At 42.7% G+C, this 23,226-nt stretch overlaps 2 protein-coding genes across 3 annotated transcripts in view; one reads left to right on the top strand and one right to left on the bottom strand.

Annotated features, from left to right (window-relative positions):
- Positions 1 to 800, top strand: part of INTS8 (integrator complex subunit 8) — a 60,724-nt gene extending 59,924 nt beyond the window's left edge. The window contains 1 exon segment of the mRNA XM_075213830.1: positions 424 to 800. Within this exon segment, the coding sequence (XP_075069931.1) occupies positions 424 to 540 (117 nt within the window). The 3' untranslated portion in view covers positions 541 to 800.
- On the bottom strand, positions 586 to 21,577 carry CCNE2 (cyclin E2). Of its 2 annotated transcripts, XM_075213826.1 has the most exons (13): positions 21,493 to 21,577; positions 11,735 to 11,823; positions 7,884 to 7,922; positions 7,259 to 7,343; positions 6,348 to 6,398; positions 5,790 to 5,944; positions 5,044 to 5,179; positions 4,517 to 4,663; positions 3,549 to 3,644; positions 3,311 to 3,445; positions 2,823 to 2,934; positions 2,285 to 2,442; positions 586 to 1,800 (listed from the first exon to the last, which is right to left on the bottom strand). In XM_075213826.1, exons 3-13 carry the CDS (start codon positions 7,895 to 7,897, stop codon positions 1,714 to 1,716), a joined length of 1,176 nt encoding a protein of 391 aa, XP_075069927.1. In that variant the 5' UTR covers positions 7,898 to 7,922; positions 11,735 to 11,823; positions 21,493 to 21,577; the 3' UTR covers positions 586 to 1,713. The 2 variants fall into 2 exon arrangements, with proteins under 2 accessions (XP_075069927.1, XP_075069926.1); XM_075213825.1 differs by lacking the exons at positions 11,735 to 11,823; positions 21,493 to 21,577 and adding an exon at positions 9,194 to 9,325.
- Between the last annotated feature and the right edge of the window lie 1,649 nt (positions 21,578 to 23,226).

Here is a 23,226-nt window from a genome sequence, read left to right as displayed (position 1 = left end):
CCTGTGACACTCCAGGTGTTGTGAAACTACAAGTCCCAGCATACCCTTCCAGCAATAAGCTGCTATATATTGGCAAAGCATGCTGGGACTTGTAGTTTCACAACACCTGGAGTGTCACAGGTTAGCCAACACTGATATAGACTATTCCCTACTATGGCATGTTAGGGGTAGTGGAGAAAAGATTTTATATTTTCCCTATTCAATTACCACTTGCAGTCACCAAGGGTTTGGCCAGCTTAGGTTCCCACTCCCTATAAAAGGGGGCTTATTCACTCTTCTCAATCAGTACCTAGACACATTAAGTCCAGCCAATACCTGTCATACCAGCTGCTATGAGTTAGACTAGCCTGCCAATGCTTAGGTAGGGCACATTGTCCTCACATCAACGTGTGGCTGTTTACTTATTATCTTCTTTATTCACAGATAAAAGCCATCGGCCAGCCCGAGCTGAATGCCAGTAACCCAGAGGAGGTATTGCAGCTGGCTGCACAGAGGAGGAAAAAGACATTTCTTCAAGCAATGGCAAAACTGTATTTTTAAATCCAGACCCAAGAACCTGTCTATCTAGATTTATCTACACAAAAGTAAATAGCAACAGTTTATTTTGTACATATTTACACAATTTGTACAAACATTTTTTTTCCAAGATGAAAAATATACATTTCATAACATATTTACAAATGTACAAGTTATCTTTTGTCCTAAAACATACAGTGGTGGAAAGGCCTGAAATTGCAGGTTTTATGCAGGTTTGAGAGTTATTGATACCTAGATGTTAAAATAAAAAAAGTCACTTACTACTAAGACTACCTAGCAGCATAACATTTCATAACAGCACTGTGGGAGAAGTTTCACAGTATAGGAGAGAGGCACAACGAGGATTGGTGAAATTAAAGAGAGGTATTTAAATACCAAAACCCAGCCAGAGTTTTAGAACATATCCGAGAGTAGTATGGAGATTTGTTAAAACCTTTAAAAAGTTCTTCAATGTGGTCCCAATTTAAAATGTGCAACTACACTTTCATAGTACAGGCTATAAGCAGAGACAGTTTACCAGGATGTCTGGCTATGACTAATCAATCACCTCATCCTGTTATAACATTAAAGAGTAAAACACGTTTATGAAATAGAATGTTAGCTTTAGTTTTGGAGATCTTGCCCTGCACAGTATAAAACATCCACAGATTGTGGTTGGTCTTGCAGTTGTGTTCTAGAGGAAACTGATCCTCACCTTCAATATAAGCAGCAACTTAACACTGAAGGTCACCAAAGGGCATTACATATTCCTATTATAGGTGCGTTAGATTTGTGTATACACCAGAGTACATGACCCATCTTAAAACTCCCACGAAGAATAAATATATAATACTAAACGATTGATACAACTCATCGACACTTCTTCCTAGAAATGCTGTCCTGGCAGTTATTTATGATATAGTAACTTTAGTAAAAACACTAAGTGACTGTAAAACAGTTCTACATCCAGAGTCCCATCACACTGAGGAAGGGGTAATAAATAAGTTAGTAAACTACATACAAAAGCACTTAGGCACAGTGCAGGAAAGTGGGAGGGAAATTAAAGGATTGTTTCAGCTTTTTTTTTTTTATTTCCTTCCTCCAAGCACCGAAAATATTTCTCCATCTTCAGAGCACACAGCTCATGTAAGCTGCCAGGGTGGCACACTGCGTAATGGTCTCTTTACAGATGTCCAGTTATAACTGAGGCTTCTCTGTACTTTTGGGAGGAGTTAGGATACCACCAACAGAAACTGGAGATTGTCCTTCCAGCGGAACTGCATCCTAAGAAACAAAAGGAAAAAACAACATTTCATATTAGGGGAACAAGACATTTTTAAAGAGAGGATGTGCGTTTTAACAGTTAAGTTACAGAAGCCTGATGCATCTAAACTGCTTGTTCATGGATCCCAGTGTCTGCACATCGCTACTGTTCACACATTACAGCAAGATGCTGATAAGTAGAATCCACAGGTTATTCAATTTTTGAGCCCAGGTTTATTCCACCACCCCCAGCATGAGCAGCAGAGGTGAGCAGACACTAGAGACAATGCTGGTCATGCAGTAACTAACAGGTTTCTTCCCATCTGTTCCATTTATCCAATCTCTTCTGATCAAGCTTTAAGGCTTGGATACATTTGGTCTACTTTTACAAGGGACCTTGGTAGCTGCAGGTACTGTTATTGTAAACTAGAACACACTTATAATAAGCACATTCAGGCAGAAGACTGCTCTGACCCCTTATAGAGTCAGCCATCGCTATACGTACCAGCATGTCCAAGTAGTTTATGTGAGTCTGAATGTTGTGCAGCCCTTCTGCTGGGACTTTTTTAAACACTTTGAGTTTTAAAGGAGGATTTCTTTGCACCACTTTTGCAAAAGGAGTCATCCAGTGCACACATTTGGAAATGCTTCCCAAATCCAGACCTGTGTAAAAAAAAAAAAAAAAAATAAAGAATAATCAATTTACTCCATATAGACAAGACCTAAGCGAAAACTCACAAATGTAAAGGTCCAGGACGTTTTATGGCAAGAAGTAGAGATGTTGTTCAGCAATGTTAAAAACCTGCAATAATGCTAAAGTGCACGGACCAAGTCTGCACATAAGCTACATTGATCATCTTACTGTAGGGGGTTTGTAATACAGGTCATCCAATGATCAACCTATAACTATCCCATCAGGTCCTTGTACAGCTCACTGGTGCTGACTAGCATCTAACTTACATAGTTCAGCCTCAAGCAAACAGACTCAATAGCTTTAAGCCTGTAACATCTAGTCTGTATAGTAATAGGGGTATAGATCTTACCTGTAGCTTTTGTGACTACTTCCATTGAAGTATAGTGGTATAATGCTGCAGCTGCCAACATTCTGTACTGGAAATCCAGGGAGGTAATGTGTAGAGTGCACAAGTCCAGAAGCTGTAACAAAAAGATTTGAGTCTCATCAGCATTTAGACCCGCACATCCTGCAGCGTTTCTCCAACGTCCACGTAGTGTGTTTATAAACGCTACCGTGTGTGTGTGTGTGTGTGTGTGTGTGTGTGTGTGTGTGTGTGTGTGTGTGTGTGTGTGTGTGTGTGTGTGTGTGTGTGTGTGTGTGTGTGTATATATATATATATATATATATGCAAGAATACAACAAACAAACGTTGTTCTGAAGCCATAAATATAAAGCAGGAAGAGGGGCAGACTAGATGGGCCTGTATGTTTTGGGGGGTTTTCTTCTGCTGTCAAATTCTGTTTCTATGCTTGAGAGCTCAGGACAGTGTAAACATATCCCATCTGCTGTACTTACCTGAGCGATTTGGATGAACTGTTCCTGGGAATACTGAGGTAGAAGTAGTTTGGGGGAATCTTTCAGAGAAGAAACTTGGAGATAAAGATTTAACCAGGCAATCGCTGTCACTGGACTCAGGTCCCATTTCAATGCCTAAAAGGGTATAGGATAGAATTATTTGTGGTTAAAACAAAAGATAAAAATTAAAGCGCCACAATAAGACGGAAACAGTGTACTTTAATAGTTGGTTATATACCTTTAGTATGACCAATTCCATGTCAATGATCTCATCCTCACTGCATGCACCATCCGTGACATAGGCAAACTCATGAAGTTTAGGGGGATAGATTTCCTAAAGAAAAATGAAAAAGTGTTTGTGTTAAATCTGCTGCAGCACGACCACTGCAAAGGAAACAATATAAACTGGTTGTTCTGTGTAATATAAGAATCCTCCAATGTTACATATGAAAATTAATACTCCAAACAGTTGTCTCCTCTAAGAGTAACTAAATTGTGTGGAAAACGTCCCTGAACAATCCTTTATACAGTTTTATGCTATAAAACTAGTTTTCGGTGTACAGAAGAAGCACCACAAGGCCATAGGAGTATTTTATACAGGTCATACAGGTGACTGTACCCCCTTGCTTCAATTATGGATATTTAACAATGTTCCTTATAAATACAGACATAAAGGAGCGTATTCAATTGTTTGCCGTGACCGCCGAAAAACGAGCGCGTTAAAACTATTACCGTTTATATGGTAATTACTCACTCAATTTTAGCTCGCAGCTCCCTGAGCAGCGAGCTGAAATTGAGCAAGTAAATTACCGTATGAACGGTAATTACGCGCAATATTACCGTATAAACGGTAAGTTTGAGCGCTCGTTTTTCGGCGGTCACAGCAAACAATTGAATACGCCCCAAAGACTGCTTTTGCAGTGCCAGGTCTCCCACCCTCACTGATTTGGGTAGCTATACGGCTGACATCAGCGAGGATAGCTCAGGAGTATGGCACTGCTGCTCATAGGGTCATGTGACCTGTATCAGCAGATACTATGGTAAAGAGGACCAGTTTGGATGGATATATAATCAGCGTGTTCTAAAAGAATAACCAGATTATACAATTAGTTACATAAAGTTTCCATTGATGTATAAATGACAGCAAAGGATAATGCGTTTCAGGTAGTAATTGTACAACCCACCACGGTAGGAAGGCATACATACCTCTAATTTAGAAGCAATAAATAGGGTTGTGACGCCTATTAGTTGAAGCATACTTTTGCCAACAGACTTTTGTGTTAACATAAATCGATCAAAGAAGTCTTGAGCTAAGTAGAAGGTTTCTCTGTGGAGAGAGTAAACTTCAGACACCTGCAGGGGGAAGAATAAAAACGTTACACCACGGCAATGTGCACAATCCCCAGATTATATAATGAACCAATGCGGCAATTCATACAGGATGCAAATTCTACAATTTGCCGAAGACTATCAAAATGGAACTGTTGTGTTTCGGCTATCTTTGGCTGCTTTAATAAAGCAGCTGCAGAGCTCCGGAGTGCCAGAAAAAAATGGTCCAAGAGCCACGTCTGGCACGGGTGCCGGGGGTTGCCTACCCCTGATATATTAGCTTTAAAAAGTTTTCCTCTACATACTTTCTTGGCTTGTAAAGACCATAATAAGAGCTTGGATGTTATCCCTATGGTAGGGGATGAGAAAACCACCATAGGTGAACTTTAGAAGAGAAGACTCACCTCTAATAGCCAATCCAACAAAATAGTGCGCATGTCGGCATTTAATGAGGGGTGCTGTTGAAGTACACGACTCGTGTGAACATATTTGGTCTCTTTGCTCAACATTTTCAGCCACACATCTTTTGAACTGCCCCAACTGGAAAAAGAAAGCTATTGTTACATAGATGTAGAGGGGAAAACAATTAATATATTTCTACTTAGCCGAGTTTGTCTGTTTAACAAGCTGATGTGTGATTATGGCCATACAGTGGATGGGACTGCGACAGTACTGACAATGGCAATTCTAAATCAAAATCCTTCTGAGCGAAGTTCTGTCCTATTCATGTTTGGGGGAATATTCAATTAGGTTTCCGGTCCGCAGGAATGCGCCGCAAAGTCAATTCACGGTACCACAACAACGTACCATAGGGTTGCGTAGGAAAAGCTGCGGTTTTTACGGTACCGTATTACCAGCAATACTGCGCAGGTTCCACGGTAATACGCGTTACCGTGAATGGAAACCTAATTGAATATGCCCCTTAGAGTCATATGAGGTTAAACCATTACTCAATTTTTATTTTTAGTTTGGAACATAATATTCAAATGCCTCCCCAGGGTTTCAAAACTGGACAAGAACATAAGTGTCCCTTTGGATAACTTTTCTTCTTAAAGGTGAAGTATTCCACGCCACTTAAAACTCTTTCAATAACAAAGGAGAGATGGGCCCGACAGAAAATGGGTAGAACAGTTTGATGGTCCATACACACCTGAGGCCTGGTAGAGGAGATGGGCTTATGAAGAGATTCTGGAACCGGTATCGCGAGAACCTTGATACATCGGGAGACACCGATAATTCCTTTTGTGGAGTTTCAATTAGAACACAAGGGGTAACTGCTCCACCCGTTATCTGTGACCAGCAGCCCTAAACAGAATAAAGTGAACATTTAAGCATTGTGCATTATGACCAGTGTCGATGAAGTCTACCCCAATGAACAAAGCAATCAGCAGGAAGAAACATCCATAAAACCCAGGGACCAGCATCTTAAGCATATGGAAAAAAATTTATATTATCCACATCAGTAAACTAGCACGTTTTTATGGAAGTTAGAAACATATAATGGCGTTTATACAGGGAAACACTCAAAATAGTACAAATGGATAATATTAGTGTAAAGTTGTCAACTATTTTTTTTTTTTTTTTTAGAATAAGTTTAACCAAGAGGCTAATGGCTAATTGGGAACACCATTCCCCCCTGAAGAAACCCAAATGGCCTTAAGATTCAGCTTCACGTTGAAGAAATGGTAAGAACAGCCTGCACACTTACTTGGATCTCATAGTTGTGTCGTTTTGTGTCCTGTTGATGGTCATGTGTAAACTAGAAAATAAAAATAAATAAAATTGGCTTCATCAGTCACAAAATGCAGGGCAAAAGCAGTTTGTTCTGTTATCAACTTGAGTGCTGAGACCCTCAAGTCCTAAAAAGGCTGTTAATGGAGCACTGACTAACCTAAACTAGGGACGATTGATGTCTATGACAAACCTTGAGTGAACTCACCACCACGTTTTCCAAACCAGTGTGTATGATGAGTGTTCACAAAGTATAAAAACAAATACCCATGCTTAGATTAATGCACAGTTCACCAACCTCTACAGGGGTTGCTGTGAAAATGTTTGTGTGCCCAACTCAGTAGATACACAAGGCCAGATGAATATATTAATCCCTTTGTGACCGGAGAGGTCATAAAGGGATTAATTGCAATGCATTCAGTTACCAGGGACTAACGTGACTGAGCGAATTTAAATATTTTTGCTTTCTTTTTGGAATAAACTGGGCCCTGATTTGATATTTAAATACAAGGTATTATGAAATCCAGTTTGCCTGGATGTATTTGTGTAGGCTGACAGAGGCCCAATTGAGGCATTTGTTTTTGCCCTTCCATAGCCTGTCTGTCACCGTGAGGTTATACTACTCACAGGAGCTCCCTTCAAATGCTGACATGCCCAGCACTTCACATTAATAAAACATACAGCATTCAGTTTTTAGCACTGTGTACTGGGATTAAGAGACCGGAAATCGGGCAAGATGGGTTCTTATCCCAAGACTGGACCCCCAAGCAGTCATCAACAATCAGCTAAGCAGCATACTCAGCCACTTCATAAACACCCATTCTAGTAATGTCATATTGTGAACGTCCACTGTAAAGTTGTAACAGCACAGGTCAAGATTCTACTTACGTCAGCTTTCCTTTTCATTGCTGCAACTGTAGAAGGACATTCATTTTCAGAGTCGGCTTTTTCATGTCTTGCTTGTAGACGACCACTGTAGTTACAGAAAATTAAACATTTAATATGTTTCATTTTCAAACATCTGAAAGAATTAGAAATGATCTATCTATCAAGCATCAGGTCAGGAGATGGCCAGTCTTTTACAGGTATGACCATATGGACAATCAATCATGGCGGGTTGCTGTATGGAAAAGGAGTACTATCATTTCAGAAACTCCTGGATGGTGGGCACACCCAAACATATACAAGCACATTAATCTGTATTGCTTCACGCAACTGTACAAAAATATTGCACCATACTAAATGCAAACGACACCCCTTTAAGAAAAGTCCAGGACATATGCTAGTCCTGCGAACATAGCATTAATTTTTATTCAGAGAACAGGCGGAATTAACGCAATATTGCAAATAAACTGGTATTTAGTGCAGTGCTCCAAATCCACACAGAAGTAGTAAGTGGCCCTTTTATGCATTAGAAGTTGCATGGATGCGTTCTTGAAACCAAAACATAAAATCCTCAATAGTGTTGCCAATGTTAATGAAATTAAAGCCACCTGGCATACAAGCAACTTACCTTTTTCTTGACATTATTCAGGAATAAGGAAATTTCAATCTGCAAAAAAAGAGAAAAATAAAAATATATGAATTAGGAAAAACAATTATAGGAAAAAATAAAATGTATTGTTTCTGTCAAACTCAAAAGGACATCTTCCATAAATATAAATTTTCACTCGCACATCTTACAACAAGAATAAAAATATGTATATATATATATATATATATATATATATATATATATTCAACACAGAGAGACTCCCAAATGTTACTTTCATATGGCAAGGTCAGACATAAACAGGAGCAGGATGCAGAAGTGTAGCCACTAGTGGCAGTGTGTAGTACAACTCTCTTTACACAGCCAAGAAGAAAAACATCCAATAAAACACCGATATTAATAAAAGATGAGGGAAAGTTATTGATATATTACACACAGGACCCCCTATGATAGGGTGCAGGGCTGGGCAAGCAGCAGACCCCCATGGGACATCAGATCACCAGACTCCCGCCAAGCTCAGACACTGAACCCCCTTTGCCACAGGGGAGGAGGGGGCAGAATGCCCAGGTGTTGAGGGGGGGGGGTGTAGTGATCACCCCGATGTGTACACAGGGGGTGCCCTGGGCCCGGGCTGAGCGGGGTTTCTCCTACACAGGACGTTCCGCGCCAATTTATAGAAAGCGGCTGCACAGACCAGGCTGCCTTCCCTCCAAAGCCTGGGGTGGGGGTGGGTAACACACCCGGATCACTTGCTTACACCCTAAGCCTGGCAGATGGCGTTTACCCGCCACATCGTCACATTTCCTGATCAGTAATATAGTGGTGAGCCGGGCACAGAGAGGGGGAGCAGTGCAGGCTGGATCAGCCAGTCTCCCTCCAAAACACACATAGGGGCACCATCTGCATGCAGGGGGGGTCCCTGGGACCAGCAGGTGACCCATCCCCGGGACCCCAACTCTATACAACATATACAGGGGTCCAACCCTAACTCTAGGGGGGCCATTAACCCTCTCATTGCCAGCTCACACAGGAGTGCAAGGAAACCGCTCAATCCACATCGCCGGATTACATATAGAGAATACAGATGGGACCAGCCGTGTGCCCCCCTCTATCTGTGCCCCCCACCCCCCGAACCGAGAGAGGTAACCCGGTACAATGAGCGGGATCCAGACAGTCCTATCATAATGTCTAATGAATGAACGTGGCTCTCGGGTTCTCCTTCCTGCTGACATACATCGGATCAGAACCGATCCAGTACTATACCCTCAGTACAGTACTATACCCTCAGTACATTACTATACCCTCGGTACAGTACTGTGCCCCGTACTCACCAGAGATACACTCGCAGTCACTACACCAGCCCGGTTCTCAGCTGATCAGCTGGCGCCAAGCCTCTTTATACCAGCGAGGAGGGACTGCGCATGCGCTCAGGAGCTAGTCCTGCTCCCACTACAGGTTGCCCCCCACTGCACAGTACTGGGGGAGGGCTGGCAGGTCATTGTGACCTCACCTTACAGTATCCCTGTCCAGGGAGAAGTACAGTCACGTAAGGTGATAGATAGTGGGGGAGGGATAGGAAGAGAGACGGCTCATTATATAGATGGGGGGTGTAAAGAGGGCTAAGGTGACGGCTCAGCAAGACTTGGGAACTGGTAATACAGCGTTGTATACAGTCCAAAAAACTATATATCCGTCAGACAATTACAATTGGATCATAAGTACAAACCAGATTTGCATCCTGAGTGCTATAGTGCTGACACCTCAATTCTAACAGCCTCACTGTGGACATGGATTAGTGCAGATGTTTAGAACACTGAGGTTTAATTCAAGTATTTATTACCATGGAAACAATAAATCTACATGTACACGTCACAATTGTTTTCTGCAGGGAAACAGTTACCAGTTTTATGCTAAACACAACTGTATGTGCCTTTTATTGCATAGTGTGATACAATACATGCCACATTGCACAACGTGTATTATTTTATAGCGACTATAGTGCATATTATTGACAATAGGGTTAAACACACAGAGCATGTTTTCACTGTATTTTTTTATAAGCAGATTTGTATAATGTTCCATAAGGCTGTCAGGTTATAGACGTTTTGTGTGAGAGGTGCCATGATCTAGCATGTCACAAACTGTTTGCCCCCTCCCCTATTGTGCCCCTGCACCACTGCAGACATACAGAGCTGTAACTTCCCCCCAAATATTCTTCTTGTCTGCACTGGGCGGGCTGAAAGGTCACCACACTTCCCTTAGTTATATTATAAATCCTCCCGCATGCAGATGATCACACGAAGGGGATCCTAGCCCCAGTGGGGACCGTGGATCAGGATTCCTCCCCGCCGCCGCCTAGAACCTCTTTGTTACTGGGCTGAGCGCCGGCGCCCGCAGGGTAACCCGCTCTTTTCTGCAGCCCGACACGTTTTTAAATTTCCCGCTGGATTTTGCAGCTACTTTGAATAGACACGCCCCCTAGTGAGGCTCGCCGGCAGCCTCCGCCAATAGGGAGAGAGAAAGTCAGAACAACGTGGCCAGCTGGAGAATGTAAACACTGGGTGGAGGGAGCACGTGGCTGTCAGATGCTGGAGGACTCGCTGTCTGGCTGAGCGCTGCCTGCTCTGTACTGAGCCGCTGGCAGACTGGATGGGGGACGGGGCAGGGGCTTGGTTTACACTTAGGATAGCTCTGTGAGCATAATATACATGAGATCAGTGCAACATTTTTATTTAGGATTATAACGTGCTCATTTCTTATTAGTGTTTGGCTTCACAGGTAGAGAGAATATGCAAGATATTCTTCTGATCAGCTGTTCAAACATGGAATTCACCTTGAGTTGGGTCATTAGCCTACAGGTTTTTTTTTGTTTTTTTTTTAATTGTTCCTAATAGGCTGCTGAGCCAAGTCCACCACCAACAGCCCCCCCCCCCCCCAACGGCTAAAATTTGACAGTCAGCCCCTGATGGAATTATATGGACTATACATGGATAAAGCATGAGGACAAGCTTTTACTAACACACAAGTATGTCATCTGGGTTGTACATTGCTGATCCTCTCTGAAGAACAATTTTAGGAAAGCAACAATAAAGGGTTGTGTAATATAAAATATATATACAATGAGTTTAGGTAGCTCCAACACTACCGGATATACTTCTACAAGTTATGTATATTTAGTTCTGTTGTTTTGCAGAAGAGAATATATTCTTGTCTTTCAGAAAGTCATTCCAACGTTGCTCATTGCCATATTTTGTTTGAAAGTTTGCCTCACATTCCTAGTCACTGACGTTAGTTGTCAACAGTACAGTATACATTGCTTACAGCTAATTTTACATTAAAGAATATATCAGAATACTTCCATAATTACATGGTTTTTTTTCCTCTCATCAACTGTACCATAGCACTGCCCCCTTTGAGGCCTATTACTGAAGTGTTTTAACCGTGTTTAACACGGTTATCAAATTTGTTTGTTATGTGTATTTATAGCTCATCATAAGCTTCCCAATAGCTTTACATTCAGTAGATGCAAAATGGAATAAGCAGAGTCCCAAAACAAACACTACTGCAATGCATGCAATACACCAATGGATATGGCAACACCAGAAACAAAGCTTTCTATTGTAAGAGCCATTTACATGTGTTAAAACCATATGTAAAATGCATTTAAATGAGACCAATGGGCAGGAGGCCTAAGACATTCTCATGCAGAGCTGGGATTATTTATTCTATTATATTAGTAGTCAAAATGTGTAAAGAAAACCTAGCCAGTAGGAGAAGACAAACAAGCAACTAATGGAGATGTATATATAAAAATTTGTCATGTACACAGTTTCCAGGGAAGATCCCTGTAGATTGTCATGTTCAATAGTTACCAGCTGGTTAGTACCAGTTCTCATGCTGCTGTTGCCAGTATTCTTAGCAAGTGTTCTTGTACAATATAGAGCCACAGCTGTACAGCAATCTGCAAATAAGAGAGTTATATGATTAATCTCACGAGAGTGCCAGCTAGAACCATCCATGCATCAACCAACAATTAGCTTTCTTTTATGTCACACTATCTTCCATTTATTATATCCCAATGCACTGTACATTTGACGACATGCACACCTTATACATCTCACACGTTTGCATTCCAAGTAACTATTTGTAGCAGCAGGGGTGCACTATCATAACTCAGGAACATCCAAACATCAAATATACAAAGTGAACAGGCACTAACCATACTTGAAGATCTTACAAATATATCAGAGGATTCAATTATTCTGCAATCTTGGAATTTTTTACACTGAACCACAGACGGCCTGCGATTTATTTTCGTAATGAGCAAATGTTGTGACTATGCACACTGTGTATTATATTGAGGTTAGACATGGAATTCTTTTTTGATTACAGTTTCATACTATTTTAGCAGTTTTGCTAATGTTTTACAGTAATCGCTACCTATGCTGCTCTACAACTTTGACACTCTACCATATAGGGAACTGGGTGGGGTTTTTGGTTTGTTTTTTAGTGGTTTGTTTGTTGTTTGCCTTTTTTCCCATAGTGCATCCTGGTGCCATCTCTTTTCCAGGTAAACGATGCACACGCACCCGGCCATCCACATGATGTAAAAGAAAATGTGATTCATCAGACCAGGCCACCTTCTTCTATTGCTCCATGGTCCAGTTCTGGTGCTTATGTGCCCATTGTAGGCTCTTTCAGCGGTGGACATGTCAGCATGGGCACTCTGACCGGTCTGCGGCTACACAGCAAATTAGGATGCACTGTGTATTCTGACGCATTTTATCATAGCTGTCAAAGTCGCTCAGATACTTACGCTTGGCCATTTTTCCTGCTTCCAACACATCAACTTCAAGAACTTCTGTACACTTGCTGCATAATACATCCCACCTCTTGACACGTGCCATCGTAATGAGATAAGCAATGTTATTCACTTCACTTGACAGTGATTGTAAAATTGTGGCTGATCGGTGTACACACTCAGAAGCTGAAGCTGTTGTGTGTGTACCAGCTGCCTCTTATTTACGATTTTATCATGTTCTTGCAGAAAATGTATTACTTTCATGTTTTCCTGAGCGATGCATCTTGATTGCATATCACAAAGTGATCATCTAGCTATGACTAAACTGCAACTTATTGTTTATTTAATGCTGCCATAAAAAGTAATCAGGAGCTTCGTTTCAGACGATCTACCAGCGACCCTTACAAATTCAGTCGACAAATGTCAGCAGACAACACCACAAGGAGACAGATGGCAGACTTAACCAGACCAATATGCAGTAAAGCTAGAATAAAATCTCATCTTACCTGTGTATTTTTGGGAATATATATCAGTTACTGTGTTCTAGGCCTAAATTTAGGATCTAATAGTTATGGGCTAAGCCAAACCTTCAGTTCAGATACATGTTTCTTCATCCCATTCTCCCTAGCCTCGTATCATCCCTATTCCCTCTCTCGACTGTCCTATTACAAGTTCTCCCCAATTTTCCATCCCACTTAGTTGTCCAGTTTGGTTTGCTCTTGTACTCCTTTGTTTGCTACATCAGCATTCAGTTTGACATTCCTGACATTTTCCTTTTGGTGGAGTCATATTGTGACCTCAAATGTAAGATTGTCTTTCGTGCAAAAACTCAAGAAAATTGAGAATTATACTCACCGTTAATTTCCTTTTCTTGAAATACTCCATGGCAGCCCTTACAATGGGTTAATCCCTAATCAGCTAGTGTAGACAGGAAGAAATTTGTCCCACCTGGCCCCTATAAAAGGCAGCTCCTCCTCTTCCTCAGTGTCTTTCGTAACTTCCCTAGCCGTCCTATACATAACGGTCAGAACAAGGGTGGGAAAATATAGGGATGCCATGGAGTATTTCAAGGAAAGGAAATGAACGGCGAGTATAATTCTCAATTTTCCTTTCCCTACTCCATGGCAGCCCTTACAATGGGATATACCAAAGCAGTACAATAATTAGGAGGGCAATAAAACCAACACCTTAATAAAGTCAAACAGAAAATTTATTCACAGTGCTTGTTGGAGAATCTTTCTCCCAAACTGTGTTTCTTTAGAGACTGAAACGTCAAGAAGATAATAGCTAGAAAAAGTGTGCACAGACGACCATCCGGCTGCCTTACAGATGTCTGTTGCCGATGCATGTGTTCTATGTGCCCCGGAGGTTGTTACCACCCTAGTTGAATGTGCTTTCAGTCTTTTAGGTACCTCCTGCCCTTTCCGCCTGTAGGCCTGTGCAATCACTTCTCTGATCCACTTTGCCAATGTGGGTTTGGATGGGGCCTGTCCTTTGCGAAGACCTTCTGGAAGCACAAATAGTTGCTTTGTTTTCCTCAGATTTTTTGTTCTGATGATGTACGTAGATATAGCCCTTACTAGGTCTAGGATGTGGAGACGTGTTTCGTCATTATTAGCGGGATGAGGACAGAGAGATGGCAGAATCAGCTCCTAATTGATGTGGAATGAAGATACCACCTTGGGTAAATAATCCGGATTCGTCTTCAGAACCACTCTATCTTCATAGATATTCAGAAAGGGTTCTTCACACCATAAAGCATGTATGTCCCCTATTCGATGAGCCGAAGTGATAGCCACCAAAATGAGTACCTTTAGAGTGAGGCATCTAAAAGATATGTCTTGTAACGGTTCAAACGGATCGGCTGTTAAGGCATCCAAAACAATATTAAGAATGGTTTCCGTTTTGGGCGTAACCTCTTTAGTGCTTGAAAAAACTAGAAGATAAGACTCTGAGACGCCAGTTTGATATCAAGAAGGATGCTAAGGGCTGATACTTGTACCTTCAGCGTAGCATGTGCTAGTCCTTTAACAAAACCATCTTTGAGAAATTCTAACACCGGGCACACTGGCAGACATGGGATCCTTCGCCATGTCTCCTGCCCAACAGAATTTTTTTCCAGATTCTGTAATAAATAACAGAGGAGATTTTCTTCCTGGCGTGAATTAGAATGTCTAATTACTTCATCCGAAACTCCTTTGGATTTTAGTAATTGCCTCTCAGTCCCCATGCCATCAAACTCAGGGAGTTTGGATTTGGATGTAAAACTGGACCCTGATGTATGAGGTCTGGCCTGATCAGTAACGGCCATGGATGTTCCAGCACCATTCTCTGTGCTACAGCGAACCAGGGACACCTTGGCCCCGCCGGGAGGATCGCTATCCCCTAAACTTTCTCTTTCCTTATTTTTCTGAGTATCTGAGGGATGAGTGGAAAGGGAGAAAACACATACCCCAGTTTGAAGTTCCACTGTATTGATAGGGCATCTATCCCTAGGGCTCTGATGTCTCTGTGACGGGAGTAGAAGAGGGGTACCTTGGTATTGCTTCCTTTGGCCATAAGGTCTATTTCTGGTGTTATAAATCTGCATTGTACCAGCTGAAAGACTTCTTCATGCAGCTCCCACTTACCTGGGTGAACTTTGTGTCTGCTCAAGTAATCCACCACTACGTTGTCTTTGCCTGCTACGTGAAGGGCTGAGAGAGATCTCAGATTTGCCTCTGCCCACGCCATCAGAGCGGTTATTTTTGCCAACATTGTTCTGCTCTTGGTACCACAGTCCTGTTGTCGGAGAAGACTCGTAGATGCTTGTTTCGTAGATAGGGCTGGAAGTATTGAACCGCCCACCAGACTGCTCTCATCTCCAAGACGTTCGCCTGAAGAATTCTCTCTTCATCTCGCCAAGTGCGCTGCGTGACCATACTTTGCATGTGAGCACCCCAACCTTGTGCACTGGCGCCTGTGGTAAGGATATACCAGTCTGGTAACGAAAGGGTCACGCTTTGTTTTCTCAGGCCCAGGAACTGCCACCAATATAAGGACTGCCTGGCTGACCTTGAGAGATTGATTTTGGAGTCTAGGGACCCCACTGTATGATCCCACTGCGCAGAGAGGTTTGCTTGAAGAACTCTCATATGCCACCTCGCCCATGGGAGTATTCCTATTGTTGAGGAAAACATTCCTAGGAGGCGCAGACATGTTCTCGCTGACACACGAGGTTGGATTTGAATCAGGTGTGCCAACGACTGGATCTTGCCGGCCTTTTGTTGAGAGAGGCAGACTTTGTCCATACGTGTATTTATTTGCACTCCTAGAAATACAAGCTGTTGTGATGGTATCAACTGGCTTTTTTTCTATATTGACTAACCAACCGTGTTGTTGCAGAAACTGGATCACTTGAGATGTAGTTCCCCAGGCTGTTTCTTCTGATTTTGCCAAAACTAGAATATCTTCCAGATATGGACACAAGGTCACTCCTCTTTCCTTGAGCACCGCCATTAGCACTACAAGGACCTTGGTGAATGTTCTTGGAGACGTGGAAAGGCCAAACGGAAGACAAGTGAACTGGAAGTGATGCCCTAGAATGCAAAACCTTAGTAACTGTTGGTGATGGGATGTGACCGGAATATGGAAATATGCATCTTTTAAGTCTATTGCCGTTAGAAAATCTCCTGTTTCTAGTGCTTTGAATTGTGTTGACAGATTCCATCCTGAAATGTTTTGCTCGCACATAGCAGTTGAGAGCCCTTAAATCTAGCATCATCCTGAAGGCACATTCTGGTTTCTGGACAAGGAACCGTCTGGAGTAGAACCCTTTTCTCTCGTGGCGACGGTACTGATACAATAGCTCATTTTCACCAGGCCTCTGAGACTTTCCTCCAATGCCTGCCATTATAGGGAAGACGAGGTACTTCTTGCTTGAATGCATTTGTTGTCTACAGGGTATGTATGGAAGTCTATAGCATATCCCTTGGTGACTATCTCCTGGATCATTTGTCTTGTGTGGTCTGAATCCAAGCTTTTGCAAAGCGTGATATCCTGCCACCCACTGGAGTTCGTGGGGACTGGATTCGTAGATAGTCATTGGGGTCTTTGCTGTCCTTGCTTCCCCCTTCTTGGTCTGAAGGCCCAAAAGGACTGTCTTACCATACTATCCTGTTGTCTAGAATATCGTCTCCCTGACCTGTAGGTACGGGCTGTTTTGGAGAATAAGAAAAGAAACGTCTCACCTTTCTGTCCTGTGGTAACCCCTTAGCATTGCCACTTTCCACCTCTGCATAAGGTTGTCCAGTTTTCGCCAAGCAGAAAACTGCCTTCATATGGAAGCGTTGTCAGACGGCTTTTAGATTGGTGATCTGCCACCCACGGACGTAGCCAGAGCGCCCTTCTCGCTACTGCTGCTGAAGTCATGCTGCTAGAAGAAAACACAATTGTATCCAACGCAGCTTCACACAAGAAATAAACTTTTTACAGTCTATTTATCTTATCCTAAATATCCGTATATAGAGTATTGGCCCATAGTCTCAGGGCTCTAGCTACCGAAGCCATGGCTACCCCAGATTTTAGGGTTTATGCATGAAGAGATAATTTCCTGAAGGAAGTCTCCATTTTCCTATCCATAGCATTTTTTAATGGACTCACATCATCCCATGGGAGAGTGGTCCTTGAGGATAAGCCAGCTATAGCTGAATCCACTTTAGGCACTGAACACCATTTCAGCATCTTCATCCTGAAAAGGGTACATGCGATTTAGCCTTCCCATGTTAGGATTACTTTTGTCTAGAGCCTGACATTATAGTAATCAAATCTTCAACTACTTTATGCATATGGAACACTCCAGACTTTCCTCGGTGCTCTGCAAACACTGCATCCTGCGGTTTGATTGGTACTGCTGGCTCTTTAAAATGCTTCAGTATAATATTTATAGTATCCAAATTAAACATTCTGAGCTCCTCTTTCACCTCAATCTCACTATCGGAGTCCGAATCCCATTCCTGAGTAGATCTGAATGTTTTGGAGGACGGCCCTGGCCTTATTTCCTCCATATCTTCCATTGTAGGGACCCTGACCCTTGTAGCTCTTTGTTCTGGGGCCTGAAACTCCTGCATTGCTTTAGCCATCCATTGAAAAAAAACTGCCTGAATTGTTCAGGGGGGGGGGGGGGGGGGATGGGCAGGCTCCTCTACAGTTTCCGGGGTGCATGATACACATAATGGGTCAGTACAATCCTTCGGCAGCCTGCCATCACAGGCTGCACACACCCGTTTGTTCACTTTACATTTCCTTTTTCCCTGCACAAGCTCCACAGAGGTACTGTAAACACATATAAAAGAAACTAAGTAACCTATCCTTAGGAATAAAAAGGACCCCTTACTAATGGCTTACCTTGGGGTGTTCTTCTGCTTTTTTGGGGCGGGTTCTTGGTCCATAGTGCACTAATAGCTGCCAAGTCCTGCAGCTTCCAAAACTAAGCAAAAGACTGAACCTCATTGATAATGGGCTACAGCTGCTAACATGGTGCCTGCTCTCGACATCATCATAGTGAGTCTTAGCATACTTATCACCTGATTCTTTCCACAGGTGAGTGGCCAGAGAATCAGCGCTGCTGGCAACGTATAGCGAGTGCGCGCGCACTGTCCTCCATGCGCCTTGTCCTCCGGGCGCTCCTGTGTGCACAACCCTGGGAGTCTCATAAGATTCAATCAAAGAGAACACCCGTGCCCAGCTGAAACTGCCCTGCAGCCAGCCCAGAGGAAAAAGACAAAACCTCAGGTAAGCCCTCTCGAATAACATAACAAACAAAAATAACAAACACTCACTACACTATCCTGTCCTAACACTGCTAAGACAGGAAGAAAAGACACAGTGGAAGAGGAGGAGCTGCCTTATATAGGGGCCAGGTGGGACAAATTTCTTCCTGTCTACACTAGCTGATCAGGGATTAACCCATTGTAAGGGCTGCCATGGAGTAGGGAAAGGAATGAAAGTTTAAACAAAACAGGAGTTTGGCGAACATCCTAGGAAATGTGGAGAGCCCGAAAGCTAGGAAGATTAGGAACCAATGATGCTTTTCTGATAGGAATATGTAGGTCGGTGTCCTGCAGATAACCCCCTTTGCCCTATAGCCTTGAGGATTCAATTTACTGACCACATATGAGAAATACCTTGTCTGTACATGTCTGTTGATTCTTAGATGCAGGATTGTCTTGAACCTGCCCAATTGTTTTTTCACCATAAAAGTTTGGTATAATATCCGGAGCCTTGATGGTTGGTAGGGATAGGTGAAATTACTCTCTTCAACAGTATCTGTAGAATGTTGCACAAAGCCTCAAGATGCATTGGGGAGGTTGGGTACTTGGATTCCACAACAATGTTTCCTCTTGGAGCCTCTCTATAAAATATATTCTGTAATCTCTCGTCAGAACATTCAACACCCACTTTTCTTGATTTGTGAGTGTCCAAGTTTCTAGGTATCCTGAAGTTCTGCCCCCTATTGTATCTTCTGGAAGTTGTGCTGTTTCCGAGTCACTATGTACTTTTAGATCCAAGATTTCCTTGTCTGGATGCGTTGTGCCCAAAATGTCTTGTATTTTCAGGTTTCCTCAAAAGCAGTGAAAGGAGGAAGAGGATACAGAGCATTGGATGTCTTGTGGCAGAAATTAGGATTTACCACCTGCTATCTTCTGAATAATTAGAACAAGTTCGTCTCACAGTAATGAACCTTCTTAAAGAGTAGTTAATCTGTTCCTAGATTATAGATTTCCCGCCCAAGGCTTTAACTCTTCTGCCTATTGCTTTGGTTGCCATACTTCTAGCTAAAAATCATGGTAGCTAAATACATACAAAAACAAAATAGAATATATGGATATCATGAGATAAATTACCTTTGAGTGGCAGACTGGTGCTTACCTTTTTTTTTTTTTTTAACCCACTCAGAGCCATTATAAAACTGTGCATGTTTTACCCCAAAAGGAGCAAAAACAGACTCTCACTGCTGGTACTTACTTTTGACACACTGTGCAATGTCCTCTGACTTCTCCTTATAGAGAAACAGTATACCCCTCGCATTCCCTACTTTTGTACGAGCAGATAGTGGCCCAGAGAACCACCCCCGACTCGGCTAACATCCCAGGAGTGGTGAAGCACAGACATTCTAGGGTCCTTCCCATTAAAGTCCCTTAGAAAATAAACCTCTCTGCACTAGCATCTGCCTTGTTCAGCTGGAACGACAGGAAAATACATGTTCTGTACCTGGTGAGAGTAATATACGTTTTCCTGTCTGTTCAGCTGAACAAGGAGGTAGCCTACTCATGAGGGCGGCTAGGGAGTCTGAGGAGGATCATTTCTTATAAACCCTGTTGTAGCATGTTGAAGTATTTTCCAGGCCTGCAGAAGTGTATTAATAATCCTCACTGGAAAATCTTTTTTTCCGTAGGTTTAACCCCAGACACAGACTGAGGGGTTCAGGTGGCAAGTTAGAGCCTGCCATGTTTAATGCTTGAGGAAACAAGACCCTCCTTAGTCAGAAGGGTAGTACTACTATGATCGCTGCCTTCTCCCGCTTGATCTTCCCTAGTAATTATAACAATAGCGGTAGCTGATGGAATACATACCCAGGCTGAAATTCCATGGCCCTGTTACAGTATCTATTCTGTCACTTTATGCCTCTTTATACAGAGCAGAGACATCTTTGCATTCTCCTTTGAAGCCATGATGTCCATCTGTTGGTCTTTATATTTGTCCACAATTAACTAATATTTCCATTTTCTCTGGCCACATGAATTGCCAAAATTGAAGGACTTTCCTTGTATCTCATAATGGCCAAATGTTTTGTGCCCCCCTGATGGTTGAGGAAGGACATTACGGTTCTGTTTGACCAAGCCTTCCAGCTGCCCCTATTTTAAGGAGTCCTTCTGTTGTTTTTTGGAGCCCATACTATTGTTTTACTCTGTCCTTCCTGATACTATATGCTGTATCCTTTGCCTGGCTTTATAGTTCTTGCCTCTATGAAACCAGGCCTAAGAGCAAACTGCACATAGCCTCTCCTGCTCCTACTGTCCTGTGGCAATAGGTGTGCCTTGCCTCCTAACAGTTCCTGGATCATAGCATTCAGATTTCCTTTTTATGGGCATTAACTCTTTGGAGGCAGAGTTGGGAGTTGGTTCTTTGACTGAATATCCATAAAACTCTTCTCATAACTACAGCAGGTATGGTTCTGGATGAAAGAATGTTAGCGTCAAAGGATACTGTACACAGATACTCTTCTCTGATTGTTTTCCACTGCCTTCTAAAACAGTGTGTGCCTGACACCCTTCTGTACGTCTATTTCAAGGGTGTTTACCCAAATTCTCAGGCTACATAGGCAGTAGAAATGGCTGGTGTCAGTGTTGCACTGTAGTAGTGTGTATTTTCCTGAAACTGCTGCCCAGTTTTCAATCCATTGGGTCTTTTAGCGGATACCCATCTTCCAGAGGGATTGTTGTTTTATGGGAAGGCCTGAAAATGCAGCAATCATCTTTGGTACTATATTACAAATTATTTATTTTTCTTTAAAACTGTAAATTTTCTCCAGATGCCTTGTATTTGCCAATTGTTGACGATAAAGTAATATAAGCTTATATTGACCATCAATATAAGGGGGAGGGGGTATCTACCCAAGACATTCACCACACATTGTTTTTGGGTATAGCACCTGAATCGCTCTCCATCCAGTCTGTGTTGATCCAGCTTCAACCAACGCAGCTGTATGATTATATAAGCACTAGGGTGCTTGTCACACTCAAATTTTATACCACCTAGTAAGGCGGCATGCCCCTGCTCTGTACGTACCGATATCTAGGCAGTACCTCCTAAGACCAGTGTTATAAGGTGCTAGTGAATGCGTTCACATTGCCCCACTGCTCTGACTTCTCCTTGGGTCATTTGCAACTCCACCCCGGCAGTCATCCATTCATCGGGGCTCCCCTGGTTGGAACTTTGGATTTCCAGGTAAGTCCCTTTGGTAAAAACAAAAATCCTAGTTAGGGAAAACCTGCCTACTTTCAGCTAGACAGGAAAGAAAGATACCAGATTAAAAGGGAGTACCTGGTTTTATATGCTTACAGCATAGATGTTCCCTCCTTTGTTGGCCTTCAGCTAAACTGAGGGTTAACTCATTGGTGTCTGTCCATCATGGAGGGAGAGGAGAAACTGTACTTTGCTCACTTTCTCAGGATTGCAAAGTAACTCATAACACAATATCCCCACCCTGCTTTCTTGTAAACCTGACAAGTTAAACAGAGACCAACTCCCTAGTCACTGGCCAACTTGTTCAGCATTGGTCACACTGCAAAATGAACTCAGGCTTAAATACTTTACACTCCTCCCACAGCCCTAGCTTGATGGACAGGTGATACTCCCACCTCATCTTTATAGAGGTTTTCTTCAGGTGTTCTGCTTGATTAGCCTCACTGCAGACTCACCCTGTGCTGTGGCAAAAGATACCTCAAATCCACTTCAAAATATGCAAGTTAAATCACACTTTTTACTGTACTATTATTTTGTCACACATGTCCTGCACTTGTATATTTTTAAACTAGGTGTCTTGGATCAGGGGGTTGGAGGGGGGAGTGGAGATGAGCTGTGCTTCCACAGAAGCCCCCTGCTGGGACGCAGACAAAATGTCCGGACTAGTCCTATGTAGAACAGTTGATACTAATTGGCTTCCCCACCGCCAAAGATAAGGTAGCAGTCAGCCCCTCCTAAAACTAACTCCTTACACTACTTTGTGATATCACAGGGTCCCCAGCTGTTCCATGCTTCCTGTAGAGGAAGGAGGATGGGGGGGGGGGGGGGAATTAATGCAGCTCCAGCCCCCTCACCTGTATCCTAGACAGCACCTGATCCTTACCCATAACCCATCCGGCTTCACTTTTACAACAATGAACAACCACCTCACTTCCACATCATCAATATACATATTTACAATGAGCTACAATGTTTCCTTATCCATATGTCAGGAGACACTACAGTGGTATTCTGTTGAGCTGGGGAACAAAAGTACATGCTACAATCCACATTATGTGACAAACAGGATGGTTACAGTTATCACACTCGTTTCGTCACAGGCTGGTCCACTCAACAGTGGATTTCTCAATCATGTCCAGCGGGACCATCTTCGCAATCTCCTCTCTCACCTGAGTCCATCAGGTTTTGGGAATGAGATACGGCTTCCGCTTCACAACAACTCAGTGAGAGTGTTGTGTTTGATTAAAGTAGTGTGCCCAGGAATGGGAGAAAAGACATCCCTGGTTCGGGATATCATTTCCTCAGTCTGCTGGTTTTGCCGAACAGCTGTCTCTTTGCGAACTGCAGGCTTTTTAATGACTGTACTTGCTAATCGAAGAGAGGAGTGCTCACCATACCAAGGTTTAAGGAGATTGATTTGGTATATTTGTTCCTCCCTTCTCCTCCCCAATTGACGGATCATGTATTTAACAGGGCCAACAGGCTCTAGAACTTCATACGGACCTTGCTAGAGGGTGAAAACTTTGCTTTCCTGGTTTAGGATCAGGACCTTGTCCC

Source organism: Mixophyes fleayi, chromosome 5, assembly GCF_038048845.1.
Source record: "Mixophyes fleayi isolate aMixFle1 chromosome 5, aMixFle1.hap1, whole genome shotgun sequence".
Taxonomy (NCBI): Eukaryota; Metazoa; Chordata; class Amphibia; order Anura; family Limnodynastidae; genus Mixophyes; species Mixophyes fleayi.
This window is presented reverse-complemented; position numbering and strand designations above follow the sequence as displayed.

What these genes read in the sequence shown, in the direction of transcription:
- CCNE2 (XM_075213826.1), bottom strand. An exon ending in TCTCCTCTACCAGGCCTCAG is followed by an intron (nt 5,180 to 5,789) that starts GTGTGTATGGAC and finishes TTCTTTTTCCAG; the next exon opens with TTGGGGCAGTTCAAAAGATG. An exon ending in AGTTCATCCAAATCGCTCAG is followed by an intron (nt 2,935 to 3,310) that starts GTAAGTACAGCA and finishes TTTTTGTTACAG; the next exon opens with CTTCTGGACTTGTGCACTCT.